Here is a 16,647-nt window from a genome sequence, read left to right as displayed (position 1 = left end):
TCTTCAATAATCCAGCCTCCAGTGGTGGGAATTCCAATGATTCACAAACCTGAGGTCTTTGCGATCTTTGGACACAGAGCTTGAAAAAAGCAACTAAATGGACTCTTAACATTGTAAACCAGCGGGTTGTTGTTATGTCTCCCACTCGCTGTGAAAATGGCAGTCACCTCCCTCCCTGTTGCCAGAGAGAGAGAGAGAGAACCTGTGGTTTGTCGAATTTCAGATGAAATGCAAAACCTTTGGGGTAACTTTGGTCTGTGTCTTTGCTATTGCTTAGCACATGCTTGGGCTCAGTGATGGTACCGATGCGCGTTTTTTTTTTGCTGGTATGGGGAGGGGAGATTGTTGCTTGCTGCTGCTTACAGGCGGGAGGGGGGGATCTGGGGGGTACTTTGGGGTTTTCACATTTAACTGTCGTTCATTCTTTGGGGCACTTCTCTGTTTTCGTGGATGTTTGTGAAGAAAAAGCATTTCAGGATGTATATTGTATACATTTCTCTGACATTAAATTTGACCTTTCCAAGAAAGGGTTTCTATGAACCTTCAGTTTCAGATCAACATGCCCCCATGACTAGAAAATCTCAAGATCTACCCCTTTACGCTCTTTTAGCATTTTATACATTAAAAAAAACTCCTCATTCTTCTATACTCCAAAATAAAGATGGAATTTCTTTAGCTGGTTTGGATAACTCTTATTCACCTAGCCAATCTCTTTTGGACTGCTTTCATTGCTAATATATCCTTTCCAACAAAAAGGGCAAAACTGTGAACAGTAGTTTAGGTGAGGCATAATTAGTAACTGCCCTGTCAAACTGTAACAGCACTTCCACATTTCCAAATTCCAACCCTCTTGCAATAAAGGTCAACTTGCTATGTGCCTTTGTATTTCCTGCACCTGCCTACTAACATTTTACAATCTATGCACAAAAATCTCTGTATCTCACTTTTTCCATTAGGTAGTAAGCCATCTTAGAATAATCTTATCAAAATGCATTTGTCAATTTTTTGCCCACCTACTCAACCCTTCTGCATCCTGTTGCAGACTGCAGAAATCGTCATCACAATAAGCCTTATCATCTACTTTCACGTCATTGTCAAACTTGGATATCTTAACTTTACTTCCTTCTCCAGATGATTAACATAAATAGGAAATAATTGAGGGTGCAGAACCAATCCTTGGGGCACTCCATCAGTTATATTCAGCAAATTTCAAGTGTACATGGTGACCATGTTCTAAATACTGCTTAAGACACTTCCTCTGAGAGCACGAGCTATTATCTTGTGCATTGTACAGCTTGTTGAGTACCTGCTGGAAACCCAAATGCACTTTATCCACAGGCTTCCCCCTGTTGACTTTTGCTTGTTACGTCCTTGATCTCTGGGAAATTTGCCTTTCAAGAGAGACTAAATCGGTTGGGTCTGTATTCTTTGGGGTTTACAAACATGAGGAGTGACCTAATTATGACAATTGAGATTCTGAAAGGTCCTCCAATCTACCACTAGTTTCCATTGTAGCTTATTGTTGTTTAGTGTTGGCGCATGGCCAAGCAGTTAAGGTGTTCGTCTAGTGATTTGAAGGTCGCTAGTTTGAGCCTTGGCTGAGGCTGTGTGTGTCCTTGAGCAAGGCACTTAACCTCACATTGCTCTGCGACGACACTGGGGCCAAGCTGTATGGGTCCTAATGCCCTTCCCTTGGACAACATCAGTGGCATGGAGAGGGGAAACTTGCAGCCTGGTCAACTTTCCAAGGCACAATTCCATGGTCTATCGAGACTAACGGAGGCCTACCCTACCTATCTATTGTTGTTTAATTGCAAATGCTTTTAAATTATGAAGGCTAAAGGTAATTTCATGAATGGACATAACTGAGAGAACATAAATAGAAAACTCTGGGAAAAGTTGGTGTATCAGGCAGCATTTCTGGAAAGAGAGTTAACATTTCAAGTTGAAAACCCTTCACATGAACTGGGAAAGTGAGAAAGTTTTGAGTTGTCGAGAGGGTAGGGCAGGAAAACAGGACAAAATAGATATCTTTGATAGTGTGGGGTCATGATAAACTGATTGTTGAAGCCATATGGATGGCAGGTTAATGAGAGAAGGTAGAAAATAAAAATGACATGTAAAAACTGAATTTCAGGTAATGTGTGAAACATACAGCACATCAGGCTATGTGTGCTGAAAGAGAAAGAGAGTAAAGATTACAACCTGAAAATCTATAGCAGAATAGCCCAATTCTGATTCATACAGAGAAAGCCAATTACCTGAAAACTCTTGAGTTACCTGAGGTTTGCTCCTCAAGTTTACACTGGGCCTCTCCGTAACAGTGGAGGGTGCGACAGATAGATCAGAGAGTGCAATGCAGAATTTAAGTGTCAGTGAACTGGAAGTTCAGGACTGCTCTTTCAAACTGAGCACAGCTGCTCATGAAGTGGTCACCCAATGTGTGTTTGGTTTTTCCAGTACATAGGAGGCCAAATCAAGAGCACCAAAGTGCGATTCTAAATTTAAGAAGTGCAAGTAAATAGCTATTATTTGGGTTCTGGATGGTGAAAAGGAGTGAAGTAAAAGATAGGATGTTTGTAGCTGAATGGGAAAGTGTTGCGAGGAGTGGTTGATGGAATTGTCAAGAGAATGGTCCTTCAGAATATAGAAAGGGAAGGGAAAAGAATGACATTTCTGGGGATGGAATCATGATCACTGATATTACAATGGATGATCAGGAATGTGGAGATTTGTGGGGTGGAAGAGAAGGATCAAGAGAATATCCTTGCTCAGGAAGCGGGAGGGGAATAAGAGCAGAAGCATAGAAGACAGATGATATTCTAACTCAGAGACACAAGAGATTCAGCAGATGCTGGAAATCTTGAGCATCACACAGAAAATCAGACATGCCAGTGATATCATATTTAATATCACTGGCATATATCGTGAAATTTGTTAACTTTATGGCAGCAGTACAATGAAATACACGATAAATATAGAGAAAACTGAGTTACATTAAATATATATGTCTATTAAATAGTTAAGTTAAAGTAAGTAGTGCAAAATAATCAAAATAAAAAACGTAGTGAGGTAGTGTTCGTGGGTTCAATGTCCATTTAGAAATCGGATGGCAGAGGGGAAGAAGCTGTTCCTGAATTGCTGAGTGTGTGCCTTCAGGCTTCTGCACCTCCTTCCTGACAGTAAGAGAGTGAAGAGGGCATGCCCTGGGTGGTGGGAATCCTTAATGATAGACACTGCCTTCCTAAGGCACTGCTCCTTGAAGATGTCTTGGATACTGTGGAGGCTGGTACCCATGATGGAGCTGACTAACTTTATGTGTTTCTGCAGCTTATTTTGATTTTGTGCAGTAGCCCCTCATACCAGACGGTGATGTAGCCTGTCAGAATTCTCTCCACAGTATATTTGTGGGGAAAATGCTGGACAACTGACTTGCTGAATTCCTCAGTCCCGATGAAGGTTCTTAATCTGAAAAATCAACTGTTTACTTCACTCCTTAGCTGCTACCTCACCTGCTGAGATCCTCCAGAATATGTTATCTCTGTTTCCCTTTACACTGATGATTTTTCACTTGATGAATAAATTCCTGGGTTTTTTTCAGATTTCCAGTTTATTGCTAATTGAACAAGACACTTCCTGGTGGCATACATTAGGAATAATAAACAGAACCAATTTTTCATCCTGCTGTTTGCAGAACTGCATAGCTCACTGCTGGGACAGCAGGACACTGAATTAAATGTTATTTTGAGGGTTCGATAAGATACACAGAATGGCCAAATCACATTAAATAATACAGACCATGATTCTATAATTCCCCATCAGATAAAATGTGTCTATTTATTCATTTGTAATATCCCAGAAGTAGTATAATATGACCTTACCCTACTGTTTGAATTTGTTATCTGGAGCTTCACTGTCAAAGGCTCTTTACATTGATAATGGAGTTATTACAGTAACTATTTTTCAATAAGTTTTTTTCTTTGTAAGCTTTAGTTATTTGGTTATGAAACCTTTTACCACTGTTTTCTTACTGAAGCTTATATTCAATGAGTGTGCGGTGGCTTTATGATTTGTATGAAAGCTTTTTGGTCACTTCATTACATGACAAGCCAAACTTAAAGATTGTTCTAAAAAACTTAAAATATGTATGTATGTAGTTCATGAACCTTAGTAGAACATTAAGGGAATTGCCAAATTAAACAAAAATACCTAAATAAATAAATGCATCTTTCTTTCCAATAGCCCAAAACTACCCAAGTATTAAAAGTAGTTCATTACAGTAGTTTATGATATAAACTATATCATAAGTGTTTCTGACTTTATAGATACAGAAAATCAGGGTTGTTAGGTTGCAAAGGATAACACTTCCAGTTGACCTTACAGACATTTTCCCCTTGTGAATAAGTGTTAAGAGGTGTTATAGTTTGTGTAGGTTCTGTGTGAATTTTCAGTGATTTGTTTAACTGCACATCTTGAGTGTTCCTTTGGAACATATCATGTATGGCTTTAATTCTTCTTGTTGTCGGATGACTACTGCGATTGTCTGTGGCACCTGCAGTGTTACCATGAAGCAAAAAATGATGGTCTCAATTTGAAACACTGACCATTGCTTTGTCTTCACAGCTGCTGTCTGACAACCCAAGTGCTTCCAGTAGTTTCTGCTTAGCGCCAGGTTCTAGCATCTGCAGTCATTTGTGTCTCCAGTGTTATTATTAAGCTGGTTGAACACAGACTGAAGAACTGAGATGGACTTTAAAACCTACTTCAATCAAAGGACATCTAATCTATAAATTTCCACCATTTATCCTTGTGGAGAGAGTATCCAGATCCTCTCTCAGTCTCCTAGATTACAGGTTAGAACATAGGTGAATTCTGCTCAATCTTTCCTAATTAACACCCTTGCTTCAGAACTCAATCCAGGGAAACTCTTCCAAAGCAATTACCTTCTTTGTTGGGTATGAAAACTAAAACTGCACATAGTATTCCAGGTGTGGTTTTATCAAAGTCTACTTCGTTGGCATAAAATGTCCTCACTATTGGACAGCGACCAGCAACTTCCATTTATACAATATATTCACTGAAGAAAAGTATTCCCAAGGGTGCTCCATAGGCAGTTAGCAAGCAAAGAGAAATCAATGCCATGATACACAAGGAAATAATAGATGGACAAATACTTGGTTTAAGCAATGTCTTAAAGAGTACAGAAAGGTAAGGAGGTGGAGAGATTGGGGTCTAGAATTTTATTTTGTAGTTTATATACACTTATTATACATGTAATTTTCCAGTGATTAGAGTTGCTTCTGTATTTTTCTTGAAACTTATTGCTTTCAGGGGTGGGCATTTCATTACTTGAATCTGGCCATCTTACTGGTTAATTATTATCAATGGAATTCCTGTTATCAGAAGGCTGGTATGAGAAGCCCACACTACTTTTAGTCTTTCTTTTCTTTGTCTCGCAATGCTTCTTCTTCACTCTCCTTCTTAGCTCTTGTAACATTTAATGATTGTAAGCATCAAGATTTATGCTTCATTCTTGACTTCTGAAGAATCTTTGGATCTCAAAACCATCAGGATCCAACAAAGTGTTGGGGAAAGTGTAGCTAAACATACACTTACAGTAATACTGGAAAAAGATACACATTTGTAACTTCATTATGACCATCCATTTTCAGTAGGCGTCTTAATGAAACACCATGGCCTCAAAGTATTTTACTGTTTTTAAATGGTATTTGAGCAAAGTTGTGTGTCGGACTAATGCTGTTCTTAGAATTTCCATGAACATTATGTTCAATTGAATTTTTCCCAGAACAGATTTGTTAGGTTTGTCTGTCTAACACTGCACTGCATCCACTTCATTGATATTGTAATGGCCTATTGCAAATTCTCAGAGCTGTCAGCACTTAGCTTTGCACTTCAACCTACCACATGTAAGAGCTATGTTCTCTCTGTGAGGGGCTGATGGAAAAATAATATTGTATGAGTGATGAATACCTGCAGTAGGTATAAGACTGCAAAGCTAGCAAATCTCCTATCTGCTTTGGCAGAAGGAAAAGTAAACACATTATTTCCTCTCTTAACTATAAGTGATCTACATAATGAAGCAAAAAGTAACAACTGTGAGATGTGGCAGAGGTCAGCAGCAGCCTGGAATGACCACGACCTTCAAAGGTGAGAGCAGTCTAGCAGCTGGTATTGCAGGATCTGAATGAGGGCAATAAATGCAGTTTGAGTGTTGGCCCATTAAACAGCAGTGTTTCAGGGGAAGAAAGGTTAGTAAAGCCTGGGTATTGTGAGTTAGTAAGAACTGTCATATTTTCAAATCAATGCAGTTGAAAATCAGATTGTAAAAAAAATGTTGGGAACTGAATTTTGATGTTACTTGAGGAAGTTTTACAATGGTAAAAGGTGCTAGCTCATATGAAAAGCCACCAAAAATTCAAGGGTAGAATTTCCCAAATAGCATTCTGAAATACATCTTATGGAAATGTTTGTTTGATGATGAACTTCAATAAAAAAATATACAAAAAAAAATCCAAAAATCCGCACAATGAAGATCCACTTTGGATTGTGAATTTTCAACACTACAGTACCATGTTTTTCCATAGAGATCTCCAAAAAAAAAACATCTAAAGTTAAATCTTCCACTACTCAGATCATTTCTTCTATCAGGACTACATTACAGCACCAGCAAAGCACTAGCAATGGGGTGACATACCTTTAGAGTTGTTGATAGCTGCCCGACAAGTTTCATTGACCTTGGCAAACAATTCTGCGCCAGCCAAACGCTTGGATATTCCAGCTCGTAACAGGATTGCACCAGGAGTGAATTTTAACAAAGCAGCTCCTGGCTCCTTTGGCTCTTTGGGTTGCTTGGGTAACAGACTTGACCAATCGACATCAATCACATCCATGGGATCTGCAGGATAAGATTTTTCTTTAGTTTAATACCCAAATTTCCGTTTTGAACTGGATGATAAAATCCTCCGAAAGGAACATGTTCTTAAAGTGGAGATTGAGGAGCCTCACTCAACTGACTTTCTCATGTCTCAGAAATCACTTTACACAGAGTTTTATAAGACTAGAGAAAAATTCTGAGTCATCTGTTCTAAAACACACCATTCAAATAGAATCAGAATCAGGTTTATTATCACCAGCATGTGTCATGAAATTAGTTAACTTAGCAGCAGCAGTTCAATGTATTACACAATATAAAAGAAAATAATAAATAAGTAAATCAATTACATTATACATATATTGAATACATTAAAAGTTGTGCAAAAAATACAAACAATATGTATATATTAAAAACGTGAGGTAGTGTTCAAGGGTTCAATGTACATTTAGGAATCAGATGGCAGATGGGAAGAAGCTGTTCCTGAATCGCTGACTGTGTGCCTTCAGGCTTCTGTACTTCCTACCTGAACAGTGAGAAAAGGGCATGCCCTGGGTGCTGGAGGCCCTTAATAATGGACGCTGGCTTTCTGAGACACCACTCCTTGAAGATGTCCTGGGTACTTTGTAGGCTAGTACTCAAGATGGAGCCGACTAAATTTATAACCCTCAGCAGCTTCTTTCGGTCTCGTGCAGTAGCCTCTCCCCTCCCCCCCACCCCAATACCAGACAGTGATACAGCCCCGGTACATCTATAGAAGTTTTTGAGTGTATTTTTTGAGCTACCAAATCTCTTCAAACTCCTAATGAAGTACAGTTGCTGTCTTGCCTTCTTTAAAACTGCATTGATATGTTGGGACCAGGTTAGGTCCTCAGAGATCTTGCCACCCAGGACTTGAAACTGCTCACTCTCTCCACTTCTGATTCCTCTGTGAGGATTGGTATGTGTTCCTTCGTCTTACCCTTCTGAGGCCCAGGTTCTATAACTTCTCAATCTGGATTGCGGAAATGACGGCATTAAATGCTGAGCTATAGTCAACGAACAGCCTCCTGACATAGGTGTTTGTGTTGTCCAGGTGGTCTAAAGCCATGTGAAGAGCTATTGAGATTGCATTGGCCATTGACCTATTGTAGCGATAGGCAAATTGCAATGGGTCCAGGTCCTTGCTGAGGCAGGAGTTCAGTCTAGTCATGACCAACCCCTCAAAGCATTTCATCACTGTAGATGTGAGTGCTACTGGGCAATAGTCATTAAGGCAGTTTACATTATTCTTCTTAGGCACTGGTATTATTGTTGCCTTTTTGAAGCAAGTGGGAACTTCTGCCCATAGCAGTGAGAGGTTGAAAATGTCCTTAAATACTCCCACCAGTTGGTTGGTACAGGTTTCCCCTGCAATCTGAAGGTAGAGCGTTCCTATGAAACCGTTTGTAAACCGAAATGTTGTAAAGCGAAGAAGCAATTACCATTAATTTATATAGGAAAATTTTTGAGCGTTCCCAGACCCAAAAAATAACCTACCAAACCAAACCAAATAACACATAAAACCTAAACTAACACGAACATAAAGCAGGAATGATATGATAAATATACAGCCTATATAAAGTAGAAATATTGTATGTACGGTGTAGTTTCACTGATCAAAATTGGAAAGCGAGCCAAAATTGATCTGGAGAAAAAAAAATCACGCATACGCACACAACTGCCCGCACAAGGCTTCATGGTCATGGTAGTCTTTCTTGGGGTAAACACACGTATAAAGCGGGCGTCTTTTTCTCGTAAAAGCAAAAATCCTCTTTGGTTAGTGAAAACAAGTACTAATGTAGGTCTTTTGTAACAGCGAGCTGTCATAAAGTGAACGTTCGAAAAATGGGGGCCATCTGTAATCAGATCTTCCGTCTTGCGAGGGTTCATCTTTAAAGACAGCCTAACATCAGCCTCTGAGTCAGAGATCTTCACAGCTGTAGTTATATTCTCCCTTTCAAAGCAGGCATAGAAGGCACTGAGTTAATCTGGTAGTGAAGCATCGCTTCCATTCACACTATTGGGTTTTGCTTTGTAGTAAGTACTATAATGTCTTGCAAACCCTGCCAGAGTTGTCGTACATCTGATGTCGCCTCCAACTTCATTCAAAATTGTCTCTTCGCCCTAGAAATAGCCTTCCGCAAATCATACCTGGTTTTTTGGTACAGGTCTGGGTCACCAGACATGAATGCCACAGATCTAGCCTTCAGCAGACAATGTACCTCCTGGTTCATCCACGGCTATATATAATAAATATATAGCAAACCCTGTTCATGAATATAAACTCGAATCTACAACTTAAATAGATTTTCCTATTAATATTGCTGGTAATATTGCTAATTCTTAGTTAAAATACTACCTTCAACTGAAGAATGATTACAAATTTGCAAGATAGTTATTTCCTAAAATCCTTTTCAATGTCATGGAAGCTCCTGTTTACATTAATTTTACAGCTGGCAATAAAGAAGATAACTCAAAAATAAAGCTGTGTTTGCAAAGATATACAAGGACCATGAAACCAGTAGTTAAATAGGGATATTCAATGTCAGAGTTTTGTCGTACACCTGGCTGATTTTCACTGCCATTGATGGACTCCTTCTCTAGACCTGTTGTAAATGGTAAACTCACAATGTGAGTGTGGGTTTAGAGGGCAATCTGACCCTAACCCATTGGACTTACAGAGTCATGAATAGCTGACCCTATCTTCATCTATTTACCACAGTATATCAGGCCCACAGTTAAACTCAAAATTCTGCCTTTGTTGAGGTTAGCTAATCATTAGAGACATGTATAATTTAATAGATGAATGATTATTGCAAAGAGTACATGTAGAAACTGCAGACACACACTGGCTTAGAATATTTGAGCAAATTGATCAAAAAGAGATGAATATGTAATACCGTTTTAATATGTGTATCATGGAAGTTTATTATTTGAGAGCGATGGCAATATTGTAAAAGATTAGATTGTTCGGATTCTTGAAAGCATGTTGGATAGAAAATGATCAGTCAGAATTTAGGGCAAATTAAGCAAAAAACTAATTTAGCTATTATTTGTTTATGATCTAAGCTCAGAGACAGAACGTCTGATTGAGATTATGAGTACTCTGAGAAGGAATGGATGGAAATAATAGTGTATGGTTTCCTTAGATTCTTAGCCATACGTACAACACTGCCACCTGTCAGTAAAACTGTACATGCCATCTACGTAAGAATTAAAGATGGGTAGGAACAAGTCATCTAATGTTGCTTGGGAACCATCTTTCCAAGTGCAGAAATCTGAACCTTTTTTAAATTTAACTTAGAGATACAGAATGGTAACAGGCCCAACGAGCCTGCACCTACTAACCCATACGTCTATGGAATGTGGGAGAAAACTGGAGCTCAAGGAGAAAAGCCACACAGTCATGGAGAGAATGTACAAACTACTGATAATGGTGGTGAAATTGAAACTGGACTGCTGGTGATGTTACAGCATTACTCTCAAGGCTACATTTACACAAGCTTTTTGACTTTTATAAGTCATAGAGAAGTGCAGCTCAGAAACAGGCCCTTCAGCCCAACTGCTTGAACAGCCAATTCCCATCGACCTGCAACAGGACCATAGCCCTCCGTACCCTTATCTTCCAAACTTCTTTTAAACACTGAAATCAAGCTCGCATGCACCACTTGTGCTGGCAGCTCATTCCACACTCCCATGACCCTCTGAGTGAAGAAGTTTCCCCTCATGTTCCCCTTAAACTTTTCACCTTTCACCCTTAATCCATGACCTCTGGTCGCAGTCCTACACAAACTCATTGGAGAAGTCTGTTTTCATTAACCCGATCTATACCCCTCATAATTTTGTATACTTCTATCAAACCTCCTTTCAATCTACTTCACTCTAAGGAATACAGTCCTAATCTATTCAATCTTTCCTTATAACTCAGGTCTCCAGACCTGGCAACATCCTTGTAAATTATCTTCGTTCTCTTTCAATCTCACACTTGTCTGCATTATATTCCATCTGCCATTTTTCCAGCTCATGCTGATCCCCCTGTAAACCATGGTACCCTTCCTTGCTATTCACTACACCCCCAAGCCTGGTGTCATCCACAAATTTGCTGATCCAGTTGACCACATTATCATCCAGATCATTGATAAAGATGACAACCAACAAAGCATGCATCACCAATTCCTGCAGCACACCTCTAATCACAGACCTCCAGTCAGTGAGGCAACCATCTACTACCACTCACTGGCCTCTCCCACAAAGTCGATGTCTAATCCAATTTACTACCTTATCCTGAAAGAGGAAAGCAGTATATGCAGAGTGTAATCAATGTTTATTCTGCTTATGAGTATGTAGATTTGTACCTAAATAAACATAAAAATATAGAGGTAGTGTGTTTCATCATTCAACAAGATCACAGCCGAACATTTTCCTATACTTGCCTCATATCTTTGCCTTTGATTCACCTAATATCTAGAAATTTATTAGTGTTGCCTTTGAATGCAGTCAGGGACCAAGACTCCACAGACCTCTGGAATACATGATTAACCTTCTTTTGAAATAAAGGTGAGCCTTCAATCTACTGGCTTGTGTGGACCAGCACACTATATTGCATGCACCAGAAAAGGCTATATTCAATTTAAATATAACAGATAGTATGCATCAAACAAAATAATTGACATGAAAGCTTTTCTGGCTCTGGGGTATGACTGAATTGGAGCCAAGTATGAAAAAAGGCAACCTCATAAAGATCCAAATCTATTTATCCATGTAGTCCTTGCAATCAACGTTGGATATGCTATTTCATACTGGCTCACAGGTGATTTTACTTCCCTCACTACAATTGAATAAATTATTTAGCAAGGAAATTAGGCAAACATAAATTTATAATATTCTGCTAAAAAAGCAAAAGGAAATTCAGTAGGTCCAAGCCCTCTGTCAAGGAATGATCAATTAAAAATTATGCTCCTCTGAATATCACAGTTCTGACATCTTGGTAAATTAAAAAATTAAATGGGCTAATTATTGTCACATATACTGAAGTAGTGAAAAATTTGTCTTGCAACAGATCATAAGAATCAATTCATTCCAACTGTGCACTGAGGTAGTACAAGATAAACTATAACAGAGTGCAGAATAAAGTGTTACAGTTACAGTGAAAGTACAGTGCAGCCAGACAACGCAGTGCAAGGTCATAACGATGTAGATTGTGAGGACATGAGTCCATCTTATTATACAAGGAAACAGTTTAATAAGTGGGATAGTAGCTGACCTTGAGCCAAGTGGTATTTGTATTCAGGCTTTTTGAATCTTCTGCCCAGTGGGAGGGGAGGGGTGGAGAAGAGAGATTGTCTGGTTGGGTGGTTATGATTATGCAGGCTGCTCTACTGAGAAGTGTAGACAGAGGTCCATGGAGGGAAACTAGATTCCAGGATGTGTTCCTGTAGTTTCTTAAGCTCATGGGCAGAGCAGCTCCCATACCAACACATGAAGCATCTAGATAAGATGCTTTCTACGGTTCAGCAACAATAAAAATTGGTGAGGGTTAAAAAGGTCATGCTAAATTTCTTTAGCCTCTTGAAGAACTACTAGTACTGGTGAGCTTTCTTGGCCGTGGCGTCAATGTGATTGGACAAGGACAGACTATTGGTGACGTTCACTTCAAGGAGCCTGAAGCTCTCAACCTTCTCAACCTCAGTAGTACTGATGTAAACAGGAGTATATGCACCACCCACTTTCTGAAGTTAATGACCAGCTCGTTTGTTTTGCTAACGTTGAGGGAAAGATTTTGTCATGATGCCACGTCACTATGTCTGCATTTCCTTCCTGTAGTGACTCATCGTCATTTGAGAAATGGTGCACTACAGTGGCATCATTTGCAAACTTGTAGATGGAGTTTGAGCAAAATCTGACCATGCATTCACGTGTGTTTAGGGAGTAGAGTAAGGGCTGATGATGCATACTTGTGGGGTATCAGTGATGTGGATAATTGTGGCAGAGATATTGCTGTCTATCTTACCAGTTGCAGTCTGTTGGTCAGATGTAGAGGAATGAGTTGAGTCCCAGGTCTAGGAGTCAGATCAAAATTATAGTATTGAAGGTGTTAAGGTTAATAAACAAGATAAGCTTCTTTACTGTTCAGAAGCTTCATACATGAGCGTAGGGCCAAGAGAGATAGTGTCTGCTGTAGATCTGTTTTGGCAATAGACATATTGCAGTAGGTCGTGGCTATAATGCATGCCATGACCAGCTTCTCGAAGCACTTCATGATGGTGGATGTCAGAGCCACTGGGCTGTAGTCCTAAAGGCACGCAACCTTTTTTTTGGTACATAAATATTAGTCTTAAAGCAGGTGGGAGCCTGAGATTGAAGTAGGGAGAAGTTAACAATGTCAGCAAATACCCCTGCCAAATGATCTGCACAGGATTTAAGGACACTGCCGCAGTCACACAGAAGCTCAACTATTTTTTCAGACTAGTACTGAACAACCTTTTGTATTGGATCCTCACATTTCAACTTCTGTTGCATGCAGGAAGAAGGAGCACAGCCTGGAGTTCTGATCTGCCAGGGTGTGGGTGGGGTGGTTCAGACAACATCTTTGATGGTCGTGCATCAAGGGTGTTTGGGCCCTAGTGGGACAGGAGATGCTGGTAGTACTTTGCTAAAACGCTCTTGAAGTTAGCCTGGTGGAAATTACTAGAAATGATAGGGCCCCAGGATATCCTGTTTCAAGGCTATTGACCACAGAATTCATTAAGTGCACACTTCTTGTCCGCCTGGGTGGAATGTAGACTGCTGTCAGGATAGCTGAAGTGAATTCTCGTGGCTGTTAGTAGGGCAACATTTCACTGATACATATTCCAAGCTGGGTAACTAGAAACTTGCCTGGACCATGTCTGAGCACCACATGTACTGATTAGGAAGCAGACCCCTCCACCTCTAACTTTGCCTGAGGATGTCACATGGTCCATCCGGTGAACTGATAGGCCCTCAGGTTTTATGGCATTGTCAGGTGAATCAGGAGTAAGCTACATTTTACTGAGAAATAGCAGACAGCAATCTCTCAGTTCTCTGTGGTAGGCCAGTCTCGCTCTTAGTTCATCAGCTTTGTTCTCAATGGCCCTGTCATTAGCTAGTAGTGTGCTGATGAGGGGGGAGGCATTAACTCATACTATTTCAGTCTCATTTGCAGCCCACCCTTCTGACCATGCTTCCAAGGTCAGTTCTCGGAGTCCTGGAGTGGAGTCACCTGGGCTGGAAGGTAAGTGACAGCTTGCAGACAGACCTGGAGTGGATTCAGTTGGCCTGTAAGATAAGTTGCTTGACATTTCCTGAGATTTTTAAATGCAAATATTTACAATTTAAATATGCCTTTGGTCCAGTAATTGCATGATTGATGTCTTCTATCAGTTCAAACCTTCAGATGGATTTGAATTCAAAAAGTGATGGACTTTCATTGAATAACTGTAAGATCATTGACTAACTGCAATCACAGATTGGGAAATTAAGGCACTTGTGCTGTACAACACATTCACCAAATAAAAGCCCCATAAACAAGGATAAGGTAGCCAGAGAAACACAGAAGCACTTAAAAGAAAGGTGAGAGAGCTCACACAAAAAAGAAGTCCAATAAACATCAGAAAATGGTGCACAGATCAGGACATGACTTTACCGAGATCTTGAATTCTGCTCCCCAGATGAAGATGTATAATTCATATGGTGTGCACAATTATCTGGTAATAGTTAAAAATACTTAAACAATATTTAAAAATACTTAAACAATATTTATTTTCTGGCTGCTCACTAACCAATAAGTTAAATCTAACAATTCAAAATCTTACAAAAATATTGTAAATATTGAGAAATATTTTCTCATTCCTCAAATAGATTTCATTCAAAATGCACTTAAAGGAATTTCATATGCAAGAGTATGAAGATATTTTCACATACCCATACCATGAAAGTTGGTCTGCATTTCTACCATGCTTGACTCCAGTTATTTAGCCAATGCCAGGAGCCTTAAAGTGGAGCATTTGTGCAAAGGCTGACTAATTACGAAAATGACAATTAAATGTGAATAGTGTCACTGCTAATTGAAGAATTTTTCTTGACATAATCCAGTATTGATGAAGCACAAGTTAAAAATGAAAAGAAACTACAGAGAGTTCCTGAGAACAGTATGGATTTATGGTATTAAGCCTGTGGTGATGAGATCTCTACTCAGTGGCCACTTTATTAGATACCTTCAAGAAGCCAATGAGTGTAGGTTGGTGGTCTTTTGCTGCTGTAACCCATCCACACGGTTCAATGAGTTGTGCATTCAGAGATGCTCTGCTGTATGCCACTGTTGTAACACATGGTTATCTGAATTACTGTGCCTTCCTGCTAGCTTGAACCAGTCTGGCCATTCTCTGGCCTCCCTCATTAACAAGGCATTTTCACCACAGAACTGCCACTCACTGTAGGTTTTGGGTTTTTCTCACCATTCTCTGTAAACTCTAGACTTGTGTGTGAAACTTGTGGGAGCAGTTTCTGTGATTCTCAAACCACCCCATCTGACACCAACAATCATTTCACGGTTAAAGTAACTGAGATTACATTTCTTCCCCATTCTGATGTTTGGTCTGAACAAATGAACCTCTTGATCATTTCACCGTGCTTTTATGCACTGAGTGGCTATCACTGATTAGATATTCCCATTAACAAGGTGTATCTAATAAAGTGGCCACTTTAAAAGGGACAGTGCCTAAGGCAGTATAATTTCATGTAGTAAATGGTAAGATTCTTTAACAACTAAAATAATTTATAAAACAGCTAAGAATGAAAATTTGGTTTTGCATTTTAGGCAGCTTTTGTCGGTTGCAATTTAGACATTGTGAATATTCTCATTTCTTAACCAGGCAATGTTATAAATAATTGAAAATCACTAAAGATACAATATAAAACATATTTTATGGAAAATATGTAGGTGTTTTAGTCAGGTTACCTGATATTTTCTCTTCATCCTGGTTCTCCTCTCTTTTTCCTGCATCATCAGCTAGAATTTCATCCAGCTCATCATCACTAATTGGTTCATATTCTTCACAAGCTCCTGACAATGATGACTGTGCATCATCTACTTTCCCATCTTGCTCACCTGCTGACGCAAAAATATAGGATTCTGGTTGAATTTATGAAAAAATTAATCGGACTTTTTACATTCATTCATCACTCTGATGCCACGTACATACACTAAATAAAATCAATCGTTTTGTTTGAGTGTGTTGCTTCTTAAAGCACAGTACAGTACTATTAGTGATAATCCTTGACTGATAGCTGCAGAGTTCATTGGCAGCCAGTGGCACATTCATGATGATTCCTAGCTTTAACTGCACATTCCCTCCCATCTCTCTCTCAAATGCCCATCAATTCCACTTTGATCATTTTACCAGCCACCTCCTGTTTGGTATGTTCACCACTAGGGGTGTACAACAGCACACATTTGGCATGTGGGAGGAAAAGTGAAAAGCCCTGTAGAATCCCACAAGCAAACTCCACACAGATGCATCTGGGTCATTGGAGCTGTGATACAGCTGAAGTCTTTCAGTATGCGCCCCTGAAAAGAAAAATAGGATATAACTCTGGAATTACACCTCAAACTTTGGTACTACTTTGAAGAAAAGGAAAGAAAACTGACACACTCTCTCATGTGAACAAACAACACTGGGAACAAGCCCCCTTGTTAACCAGTTCATGGGTCTCAC

General features: G+C 39.5%; 1 protein-coding gene across 6 annotated transcripts in view; it reads right to left on the bottom strand.

Annotated features, from left to right (window-relative positions):
• The window catches only part of LOC140727954 (zinc finger CCCH domain-containing protein 13-like), a 119,145-nt gene that overhangs the window by 13,609 nt on the left and 88,889 nt on the right, over nucleotides 1–16,647 (bottom strand). For 5 of the 6 annotated variants that reach the window (XR_012098975.1, XM_073045961.1, XM_073045964.1 and 2 more), the window contains 2 exons: nucleotides 15,891–16,043; nucleotides 6,716–6,916 (listed from right to left, as the gene is read on the bottom strand). Coding sequence is in view for 5 of the 6 variants with exons in the window: in XM_073045961.1 (XP_072902062.1) it covers nucleotides 6,716–6,916; nucleotides 15,891–16,043 (354 nt within the window). In the remaining variant the exon portion in view is untranslated. The remainder of the gene's footprint in view (nucleotides 1–6,715; nucleotides 6,917–15,890; nucleotides 16,044–16,647) is intronic. The other variant, XM_073045963.1, reaches the window with a different exon arrangement.

The sequence above is a fragment of the Hemitrygon akajei genome, chromosome 5 (assembly GCF_048418815.1).
Source record: "Hemitrygon akajei chromosome 5, sHemAka1.3, whole genome shotgun sequence".
NCBI classification, from domain to species: domain Eukaryota; kingdom Metazoa; phylum Chordata; class Chondrichthyes; order Myliobatiformes; family Dasyatidae; genus Hemitrygon; species Hemitrygon akajei.
The sequence above is the reverse complement of the archived record's forward strand: the minus strand, read 5'-3'. Positions and strand labels throughout refer to the sequence as shown.